Source organism: Natator depressus, chromosome 18, assembly GCF_965152275.1.
Source record: "Natator depressus isolate rNatDep1 chromosome 18, rNatDep2.hap1, whole genome shotgun sequence".
NCBI classification, from domain to species: Eukaryota; Metazoa; Chordata; order Testudines; family Cheloniidae; genus Natator; species Natator depressus.
The window spans coordinates 11999391-12011213 of NC_134251.1; the positions used below are offsets into that span (position 1 = coordinate 11999391).

The following is an 11823-nucleotide window of genomic DNA, read 5'->3' on the forward strand; positions in this document are numbered from 1 at the left end:
TTCAAAAGTTCAAACAGCCTTCTGGTTCCATCTCACAGCCTTGCGTTCATAGCGTTGATACGACTCCATGAAATAAAGAGTAGCGGATAAAAATGGAACACCCACCGTCTAAGACGTAGCATGTGCAGTGTGATGAAGTATTCTTGGATGAGAAAGCATGTAGACAGAAGTATTCCTAAAGCAGAATATTTACAGCACTGCTTTCAATTAAGTGCTTCTTCCATACACATTTGAAATGAGATGAACTGCAGAGGTTAAATGAAGCCTTCATATTGTACTTAGTATATGAGGGGAGACAGTGTTAAAAGGAAAACAAAAACAAAAACCAACAACACTGACACTGTGTTCTCCAACTGGGGCACTTGGAGAGATTCTTATGGTGGGGATCAAATTAAAACAAACAAGAGGAAAAGAAAGAATGTAGTTTCTGACCAATGGTTTCCTTTTTGAACATGCAAAGAATTCAGCTGACAAGGAAACAAGGAATAAAATATTACAGGAAAAACCCTTCCTCTCAATTGTAGTGTGTTAGTTTACCCATCAGGCAAACAGCAGTTCACTTTCAACCATTCAATATTCCAACAAATTATGTAACAAAACTTATAAAATTCCTTTAACCTTTCTTTTTACAAAAGAAAAATGTCAAAAATACTGTTGAATATACTGCACATTGAACAAATTGATCAGGAAAATGTTAGTATATATGCAATTTACAATATACTTACCATGAGTTTAGAAAAATTTGATTTCCCACCATAGAGTCAATATCAGAGCCCACTGTCTACATTCCCCAGCCTGACGATTTGGAATCCATACTTGACCCAAAGCCTCCATTAAACCCACTGCTTGATCCTGCATTTGATGCTGACCCCCAACCTATTGCTGCTCCAGAGTTAGATCCTCCGTAAGAATTACTTCCTGAACTAAAACCCTGGTTCTGCTCCCTTTGCATGTTGCCTTGAGGTTGGTTGTTTCCCGATGGCCCAGACTGGTTCTGTTGACTAGCTAACATGCCCATCATTCCCCAACTGCTCTGCAACGCTGCCTGGGCTGCCGCCATCATAGCAGGATTGATACTAAATGCTCCAAAATTCATCCCTCCACCCATATTACTGCCCTGGTTGTTTCCCAAACCACCTCCTCCCCCCCTGCTATTACCAAATCCACCCTGATTCCCAAAGCCTCCTGGATTACCACCAAATCTTCCACCTCTTTCTAACTGTCTATTGCTATTGTGCTTAGGTTCAGCATTGGATATATGTACGCTGATTCCTTTAATGATCAAGTCCTCTCCACAAAGAGACTGGGCAACCTATAAGAAATAAGGGATGTAAATAAATATACAATTAGACCATTTTTTAAAGTACTTGTTACAGCATAACAAGACAAACCACATGATTCTGAATATATTTGTAAACTGTAAAGGAAGGGTGTGTGAAGATTTGACACAAACTAAAAACAAGATCCTTTAACTTTACTGAATAAACTTAAGTTAGTCTAGTGTGAAGATCCATATACACAGTACCAGCTGAAAAGTGTGAATCTGTAGACATGAACTGTAAGCATACTGATGTAATTCAATAGAAATTCAAAGTACAACTGAAATGCTCAAATTGCAATGACAAAAACAAGCACTGTATATTCAATTCCAATAATTACATGCTAAGTGACAGTGTTTGTCAACATTTATGGTCAGAATGGTAAAGAGAGATATTTAAGACTTAGGAAACGGTTCCTAAATGTCAGGAGCTAAAATATTTTAAATAAATACCTGATCATCTGCAAAGGTAACAAAGGCAAAAGCTCTGAAGGGTTTGGGGATGAAGACATCTACCACTTCTCCATACTGAGAAAAGAACTGCCGGAGCTCATCTGCAGTCATATCCTCAGTGCAACGCCCAACGAACACCTTTCTGCTACGCAAAGGTTCATCAGGACTTTGCTGGGTAGAATCGCAGGAAAAGAAATAGTGACCAAAACACTGCAATCATCCCTCTGAATACTAAATACAACTTAGTTTCTTTTGTGATAGAGAACTTCATAAACTATTAACCAGGGCATGGGGGTGTATCACAGTTATAGGAAGATCTAAAGAAAAGCAACCCTCCAGTTGCTCTCCACTCTACCCGAGATAATGTAATTAAAAACTGTACCACCTGAGAGGAAGACTGCAGGGATGAACTTGGAATTCCTGAGTAGATGGAAGCAATCTTACCCCCTAGGGCCTTTACACTAGACATTTTAGGGAAATCTCCTATCTTTGCTCTTGTAGTGGTGCAGTATTGCTGACAATGGTGGAAACACCAGTATATACTGACCACAGCCATATCTACCACCACATAATCTAGAGCTCTTCTGATGACTGGATATTTGTTTACAACGTCTTGCTGAAGGAGCATCTCTGAGGGGTGGTGCCAGGGGCATATATGTGAAAAATGGAGAGTGGAAAGGAGATGAGACTTGAAAAGTGATGGCAAATGAGGATTGCTTAGGTAGGCAGCAGACCATTCCTTGTGCTGTAAATCCTTCAGTTGAATACGTATAGAGCGAGGAAATATGCATAGTCCAAAGTGTTGGGTTCTGTTCCCTGCTCTGCCACTGACTCAGTCTGGCCTTAGGCAAGTTATCTACCTATCCTCTGTGCCTCACTTTCCTCCCTTCTGCAAAATGAGGACAGTATCTGAAGCAGGGGCTGATAGACATTTATGATGTCGTCAGGCTGGTTTTTGTAGTTTTCAGACTGGACATCTTCTCCCCTGTGCTTAGTTGTTTTCTCAATCCCCCATCCCACTGTTCCTTTACTTAACCTCCAGGCTCCACTCCTTCCTTTTGTTTTCTCAACCGCCTCGAGGATCCCTTTAAAGTCCCCCTCTCCCTTTGTTTGTCCATGTATCTAATCCCCTGTTCACTCAACAGGATTCTTTAAAGGAGTGCATGTTTTGTTTCTACAAACGCTAAAATAATTTAAGGAACGATACCTTAGAATTAGGTAGTTTACAGTCACACCATCTTCCATCTATCATGTGCCGTTGAGACATCACTTTCACCTGGGTTTCATACTCCGTAAATCGAACAAAACCAAATCCCTTTGAGTGACCAGTCTTAATGTCCTTCTTAACCTAAGGCGGAGGGGAGGGGGAGAGAGAAAGATGATCTAGATAGCTGAAATACTGAAGCAGTAATATGCACTGGTATTCTTAGCCTAGCTGCAACTCATGCTAATCAGTAGTCTTTTCCAAGATCAAAAGGAATGCTAGGATTACCAAAGCATGGTTAAAAGAGTGTAATGCGAAAAGTTTTGATCCTATGTTAATGAGGCTTCTATATCCCCCATGAAAAGGCCCCTAGTACTAGCAACGACAGTACACAAAAGCTTTTGACAGTTTCATACTTACGAAATCAGGCTGTGGATTACCATTACACAAACAATGTTCAAAAGAGTGTGGGTTTGATGCATCGTGGCAAAGTGCTAATCCAATATCCATATAAAACAAACCCTTAAACCTAAACTCAAACTTATTATTAAAGTTAAGTTTCAAATTCAAACAAGAACGGCAAAAAGTAAGTCTTCACAAATGCTACAACTACCATACCAATAAACTAATATGCAAGCACAAAAACCAAACACCACACAATGGGCCATATCATGTCTCGTTTACACTAGTGAAACATCAGAATCATCCCCTTTTGAGAAATCGGTCTCGACAGGGGTCAACGACCTGAACACATACCAAGATACCTCCAAGTAAAAATAGCATACTGCAAAGCAAATAGAGTAAAGCAAATTTTAATGTTACAACAGTTAAAGATGTGCTTTTAAATTTAATTGCCCTTTTTGCCTTGTACTGGCTCATGCAGGAAAAACTTCCATCTGAATTCATAGCTTTTGACTCAAGTAGAGAGTCAAATACAACAGAAATTTACCTGCACCATGAGAACTTCTCCAAATGTACTGAAATATTCCTTTAGATCTTGTTCAGTGGTTTTCCAGGGAAGACCCAAAACTATTAAATCAGATGTCTTTTGTACTGCTCGTTTTACTTTTACAGCTGATGAGGCATCTGTTTCATCCATTTTCCTCTTGTTATCTGAATGTAAAGATGTACATCAGAAACTATCATCTCCACATTACATCAAAGGAAAGGAAAGCTACTTCCATTAGTCGGAAGCAGCACAGCACAAGGATTAGATCCTTTTTTGCAGGATGTATTGCGAAAGCTAAGAACTGGGAAGAGATACATACTATTTGCTGCATATATGTTATAATCTGCATCCAACTGCCCTACAGTATCGGGGAGAGGAGTGCAGAAGACGAGAAGACTCAAACTCTCATCTAAAACACACTTTAAGCTTGTTTTCCACTGAAGTACTGCCAAATAACATTCACATGCCTGACCAGAGGTTGTGTGTATTATACATAGTTTGAGACAATAGCTACTCAGTGAAAAAGGAAAAGTGCTCTCCTTAGTTTTCCGTTTCCTTTTCATCCTTCACCTTTCCCACACCCTCCCCTACAACACTGATGTCTTTGGCCCTGATCATATAATTAGCGTCACATGGGCAAACCTCAGCCCTGCACGGTAGTCACTGTGGGATCGGACCTTTGGAAGTTATCTATATAAGATTGTTAAATGCCTTACAAACAGGAGGACAAAGTCCTATTTGTAAAGTACCTTGTACAATTATGGTGCTAAATAATAGCGAACTCTCTGAAATTCATTCTGTGAGCCAGGCACACACTTTAAGTTGCTTCTATGGTTTGACAGTAAGATAAGAGGAAAACATAAAAACTAAGGAACCCATAGATCTTGATATAAAATTCCTTGTAAATAAGAAAGTATGGTTGTACCAAAAATGCACGGAACAAAGACAAACCTTTGGGATAATTAACAACATAGACCAGATTTCCCCAGCCAGCATCTGGAGCATGCAGAATTCCTTCTACTAGCCGGACTCCTCTCATACACTGAGACACTGGGTTCCTGTAACGCAGGCCACATGCTCCCGGGAACTGGGCAGTTACTGTGGATAGCAGCACAGTGCCATCATCCTCTGAAGGGATCTCAATGGGCTCATCATTCTCATCCTCTGTAACACGGATGTATTCAGACATCTTTGCTGGATTTTACTAATGGATTAAAAAAAGAGGGCCTCAGCAATTTTTTATTCTCTTATTTTGTTCATTTTTAATCTCATAATAAATCAGTTTGTTTCTCTGTAAAACACCGACAATGCTTTTCTTCCTAGGCACTAGGAACCTACCAAAAGATGTTGCATTTTATCTTCTCTAAGCTTTAAGTGTGTTATGTTCTAACAACAAACATATAAAGTGGCATTTATGGGCAATGCCTGGAGAGGAGGGGTCATGAACAAAGTTATTTAAAACTAGGAAAGAAAGAGAATTTGTTCACAATCTGCAATGATCTCACCAATCATCCCAACTAAGGGGATGGGGCAAGGGCCAGGCTTGTGTGGGACGGGGTGCAGGGAAAGAACCCAACCAACTGGCATTGCTGGGAGGAGAAAAAAAGGGGGAAAGCCAAGAACCAGACCACGCTGGAGCGGGCGGTGGAAGGCAGAGGGGGAGAAGGGCTCAGACCATTTCCAAGGGGGTGGAGGGGTGAATGTCCAGATCATCCTAGGGAGAGGGAGTCTGGGATTGGGGGAGCAGAGAGGTCAGACCATAGGGAAAGGGAAGAAGGGAGTCAGGACCAAACCATTTCCGGGAGACGGGCATGAGACCACATGCCTAGCCGATAGGCTGCGCCCAAATGAGGCCTAGTTTATAAATCACCCCCCCGGCTAGGCCTCACCAGCGAGCCCAGCCTCTCTCGAGCTCCAGGCTGGGCCTAGCTCCCCGTGTCCCCTGGCCCGCTCAGGCACAGCCCAGCCGCGGTTGGGGCCCGAGACGCCAGAGCCTCTAGCTCTCCGCCGCGGTCTGCTCACCGGGCCGGGGCCGGGGCCGGGGGCGGGGGGGGGGGAAGCTTACATGGGGCGAGGGGGCTCCGGGCACCTCCACCTTCCTCTCCTACAGCCGCTGCTGACAAAATGGCGGCCCCCGCCGGCAGAGCCCGGCCTCGGGGTGAACCATTCCTCCCGCGGGGTGGCCCAGCTGGAAATAGACTGGAAACAGCCAACGCCGAGAACTTGGCCTGTTTCGAACCGCATAGAGCAGAGCTCACATAGGCCTTCGTGTCCTTCGCTCGGGATGTGCGGAACCTTGCCTCCGGGCAGGGACGGTAGCAAATCTGGGATCCCCCCCACATACTGCAGAGTAATGGTACGATCCGTTTCGCCGGCAACGCGCATGCGTAAGGCGGGGAGGGCGGAGAGATGGGAAATTGGCGGGAGGGCGTGTCAGGGAGGGCCTAGCGTTGGCCGGGGCGTTACTCCCCTTTAAGGCAGGCGAAGCTTATGGGAAACCTTAGCACTGACCCCCACCAGCAGTAGGCCTGGAGCCTTCCTCTGTAATGTTAACGCAGCTTTCTTGCATTTAATTCGCTTGGGTTTTTGCCCTTAAAGACAAAAGGACCTTTAAGGTTAAGGGAGTTGGGGAGCAGGGGGGCAGCAGCTGGTGTTTTGCATTGTTTGCCTGCTGCTCCATGCAGTGTCTCCTGCACGCACCGAAAAGCCCAGTGAGCTCTGGATGGCATCGTGTATGGTTTGTGCAGCCTCTCGCATGGCACGGACAATGGTGCCACTGATAATTTAAGGGGGGTTTGGCTGTACATGTGTGAAACTTGTTTCAAGTACTGATCGAAAGCTCAAACTCCCATATTATTTTACATTGCTGTGGAGTGAAGTGCGAAGGCCAGCTATTTTTTTGTTCCTTGGGCACATAAAAATGTTTCATTTTTTAAAAATGAGGTAAGTATTTGTGTACATATGTGCGCATATGTTCTCAGACCAAAAAAAAACAAACAACCCAACAAACCCTCTTAACATGAAGTTGAGACTGAGAAATGTAAGGGTAAAAACATTAGAGATGGTGTAACAAAACAAGCATTACAACACATGAAATTCAGAGTTGATATGGAAAAGCACATTTAAGGCACCCAAACCACTTTAACTCTTCCCTATAGTTAAGCCCCTTCGTTTTCAGTTTAAACCAATTTTTACCAAAATATTCCCAGGTTTTACAAAAAATATTATTCAGGTTTTTCTGATTTTCACCCTACTTTTTTATCATTCAAACATAAAAATAACTTGTTTTATTAGGAAAATACAATAACTTGCATGAGATATATGTATTATGATAATACGTTAGTCTGTGTGTATATGCAAAGCTGCCTGTTGAAGTAAGGCTATGTATTAGTCTAGAAGATGCAGGCACACATGCAAGCTCTGAAGTGTGTGCACATCTGAATGTACTGATGAATCTCATGTACGCATTCAAGCTGTTAGATAACGGTTTAAAGATCTGACACACTAAAATGGGAAGAAAACAAAAATCTGTATCAGAATATGTTTCAGAACACTAGGAAGTATTCAAAAGTTGAAAGAAAAAACAAAAACAGGAGAAAAGGATGAAGTTGCGTGTATGCGCTACAAACGGTGTGGCCCAATTATTAAATGTAAATATTTATAGGCTAATAGTTCTAAGTCTACAACAGTAAATTGTTTATTCAGATAAAAGGTTTTATTTGATTAGAGAGATATTGTTTTCTTAAACTCAAAGGTGGCGTGTTTTGATTTCTGTTTTGGTTCTGCAGCAAACCACACTGATGAACGGAATTCAAAGCACTAATCAACTGAATACTTTCCCCCCCGTCTTTCCATCTACCAAAATAAACCTCTATTTTACCCAGAAAAAATAATAGTTTTTGGACTGATTTTCACCTGTTTTTGTTGCTGTGGTAATAAACACTGATAAATTCCCAGGAAAAATTAAATAAAATAAAAACTGAAAATGAAGGGCCCTACCTATAGTGATGCAATTCACACTAATATTTGTAGTCCCAGATTAAATTAAACTGACTTCTAAAGACACTTTTTTTTTTCATACTAAATCTGAGGTAAGACACTCAAACAAATGTGACTCTTCCCTGTAATGACAAAAAATCAGTTTACTTCAATCTTGGATTGTAAGCCCAGATGCTCAGTGGTATTTAGGAGCCTAACTCCCATTGATTTCAATAGGATTTAGGTGCCTAAATACCATTGAGGATGAGAGCCACAAACACTGAAATACATCAGTCATAACTGCAGGGTTATTTCATGGGGATGTGATGACTGAATTAAGGATGCCTTAACTGTGGATTTCCGTGCCTTAACATGTTTTCTTTTGTATTTGCTCAGTACTGTTATATTTCCCCTATGCTGATTATATTTAAAATAATGAAAACACTTCTCTTGGTATTATTACAGAGTTAAAGTTGATTACAGGTAAAACCCAATTCTCTGAAAGTGTAAGAGGACAATCTGAAGTCCAGCTAATTGAGATCTTCAGTCATGCAGAGCTTTCCATTCAGGGCTTAACTAAGCTCCTGTGATGCTCCTAAGGGGACAAACCTGGAGTTTGTTAATCAGAGTGTGGGAAATCAATATTGTCCCTTTAATCCTTGTGGGATGTTGGCTAGTGCTAGAGCAGGGGACTTGTAGCTGGGACTCCTGAGGTCTGTTCCTATCTCTGCTACAGACTTGCTTTATGACCTTAGTCAAATTCTTTAACTTCCTAATGCTGTGCCTGCCTGTAAAATGGGGATAATAATACATAACACTAAGAGGTATTTTTTTTAGCCTTAATTCATTAATATTTGTAAAGTTCTTTGACCAAGAAAGGTGCTAGAGATCTGCAGGGTTTTATTCTTATTGCCACCAAAAGATGGTCTTCCCCAGCCATTCATTTGATTATAGTACATCTCTCTCATTCACTGCTCTTCTGCTTAGGCTGTTACCACCACACCCCAATCTACCCTTGTGCTTAGACAGCCTTGCTGCATTCACCCTGCTCATGCAAGCTAATCCTTCATTTTGTAATTTAATTGAATAAATGTTTTTTCCCTGCGCATTGTCTCTGACAATGTTGGCAGGACCTCAAAGCATGTGAAGGGGAGGGAAAGGCAAGTTAAATGCACCAAAGGAGACAAGGCTAATGAGGCCTTTTGCCGTGAATGCAATGAAGTGAACAAGTTATGCAGCTTTCAGAACGTAACAGGCTCCTTTGCTGAGTGCTCAAAAAGTTTCTGGAGATTGTTTTTTTGGATGAATGAAATGTGAGATAACTGTGCAAAACTATTAGACAAAGCGCCAGTGTATGTGACAAGTGTCATGTCAGTTTCCTGCTTAATGACAGGTTGTACTTTATGCAATGAAACGGAGCTCAGAGTTTGGTCTGAGTCTTTCTAGAGAGCCAAAGTTACTCACATGGACCCTGTCTAAGTGCATGTTTCCGTATGTCATCTCACTGCAGCCCAGAGAAAGAAAGATCCCACATGTTAGATTGACAATCTGCTTAAACCATCATAATTCTTACACAACAGTTGACGGATTTGAGTCTGGGGTTGATAAATGTGCTGCACAAAGCTGCATTCATAGAATAAAAATTGGTTTCCTTATAGCACCTTTCATTCCCAAAGTGAATGCAGTAGTTACTGGTATTGTGGTGACTGCATAGGCAAACTGGGCAACCCCTGTTTTCTCAGCAATGACTTGCAGACAGATATGAAACAGTATGTAATGTGTATGAGAAAGGAAATGTAGATAGGAAATGTGTCGTCTTTCTTTAGATAAAATGCTGTGGGATCTTCAGTATCACCTTAGTTTCATGTCTTATCCAAAGCCTAGTACATCTAATAGCCTAGTCATGCAGTCAGATCCCAAGCAAGAACTCCCATTGTTTTACCCTGAGCAAGATCTATTTCTTTTAGGCTTTGAGATACACGTAGTGCTGCTGTATGTAGGCATTTAACTGGGGAGCACCTTCTGTAAGGTTGTACTGTAACGTTAGCAGCACTGGTTTTGAACTTCAGGCACTTTGTCACTCATGTGGCCTCCTTTTGTATCTTGTGAGGAAGGTTCCTCTAGTCTGTTCTCTATCTGTGTTTTTACCATGGCCTTCCCTCTTAATTTTAAAAAGAATTGGCTAAACCAAACTGAAATCTGGACAGGTTAATGTGCAGGTGAGTTCTTCATGGAACCAACAGCATGTGATTCCCTGGAGCTTTGCCAAGGTTGGGAGGTAAACTATTCTATTACTGAGTAAGAAGGAATCTCATTTGAGAACTGAATTCCCATGCACCTGTCTTCCTCATTCCCCTTTTTTGTTACTGCTATGTTGTGGGCAAAGTGGTAGGGAGAGGCTAGAACTGTAGCTGCTGGTGGAGTACAACCCCTTCAGATGTTGTGGTCTTTTCTACAAAGGGTTGTTTGTGAGGTTCTGCTTCATGAATTTCTCTTTGTGGCAAAGGGTGTTTGTAGTGACCCTTGTAGAGAAGAGACAGGACTCACTAGGAGTGAACATAGAAAGGATTTGATATTTAGGCTACTGGATGTGTATGGTCAGATTATAGGACAGGCTGCACCTCTGTCCCTCCTCCGGTCTCCCTCAGAGTGGACTCCCTCCCATGTAAGGCCTTTACCTATGCTGAGGTGGATTTTTGCAATTCACCCACTCTTAGACTGGACCCGTCCCTGGGCTAGAGTATCCTGTGTACCCACTGTGCTTACCCTACAGGTCCAACAGAGTTGGGGAACTTGTGGTTCTTCCCTTTTGGAGTCTGTGACTGGTGGTATCCAGCAACCAGGCAGCCTTCCTAAACTAATGTAATGCATTTTAGCAAGAGGAACAAAGCTTCCAGGAAAAAAAAAAAGGATTTTAAAACAACAAACAGTCTACACTGTTTTACCATTTCCTGATGGTTTTCTAGACAGGCCTATCTTCCTCAGACCTATGTGGTCCTGAGCCTCAATCTGGTTCTTCTTGGACAACTACACCCTCTCTTTTTAGAGAGGGTCCCCTTTAATTCTGACAGAGTTATTTTATTCTCCTGTGTTCGTGAGTCTTATCCTGTCCTGGTCAGAACCATTTGGGTAGGTAGGCTGGAGAGGAGGCAAAATCATCAAAGCTAACAGTTCTGGCATTATCCTGTAACAGCTCTTCAGTGTTTGCTGAGAGGTGGCTATCTTGAGCCATTCTTTTCCTTCTGGCATGTTTTTCCAGACAGCCTCCTGTTGAGTTAAACCAATAGAATCATACAGAAAATACCCCACTACCCAGACCAATGTAGAGTATTCATAAATTATGACTAAGGCTACGTTTTAGTCACGGGTATTTTTAGTAAAAATCACAGACAGATCATGGGCAGTAAACAAAAAGTCGCGGCCCGTGACCTGTCCATGATTTTTACTAAAAATATGCATGACTAAAACTTGCGGGGTTGTGGGGCTGCCCGGGGGCCCTGCGGGTGCTGGGGGAGGGCAGTGCACGGCCTGTGACCCCCGCTGGTGCTGGGGGGGGGGGCAGGCGGCATGGCCGACAGGCTCCCTACCTGGCTCTGCACCTCCCCGCCAGCAGCAGCAGAGTTTGGGTGTGGGAGGAGGCAGGGGGTTGAGGGCATGGGACAGGGTGAGGCGGGCTCTGGGCGACACTTACCTGGAGGGCTCCCCGGAAGCGGCAACATCCCCCTTGCTCAGCTTGTAGGTGGAGGCGTGGCCAGGCAGCTCTGTGCACTGCCTCTGCCTGCAGGCACCGCCCCTGCAGCTCCCATTGGCCGCAGTTCCTAGCCAATGGGAGCTGTGAAGCAAGTGCTCTGGGCGGAGGCAGCGCACAGAGCTGCCTTGTCATGCCTCTGCCTAGGAGCTGAGCGAGGGGGATGTCGCTGC

At 43.0% G+C, this 11823-nt stretch overlaps 1 protein-coding gene across 1 annotated transcript; it reads right to left on the reverse strand.

Annotated features, from left to right (window-relative positions):
- Positions 1 to 528: 528 nt before the first annotated feature.
- On the reverse strand, positions 529 to 6133 carry TARDBP (TAR DNA binding protein). Its single transcript, XM_074975314.1, has 6 exons — positions 5990 to 6133; positions 4876 to 5128; positions 3925 to 4088; positions 2979 to 3119; positions 1772 to 1942; positions 529 to 1312 (listed from the first exon to the last, which is right to left on the reverse strand). Exons 2-6 carry the CDS (start codon positions 5111 to 5113, stop codon positions 782 to 784), a joined length of 1245 nt encoding a protein of 414 aa, XP_074831415.1. The 5' UTR covers positions 5114 to 5128; positions 5990 to 6133; the 3' UTR covers positions 529 to 781.
- Positions 6134 to 11823: the final 5690 nt, after the last annotated feature.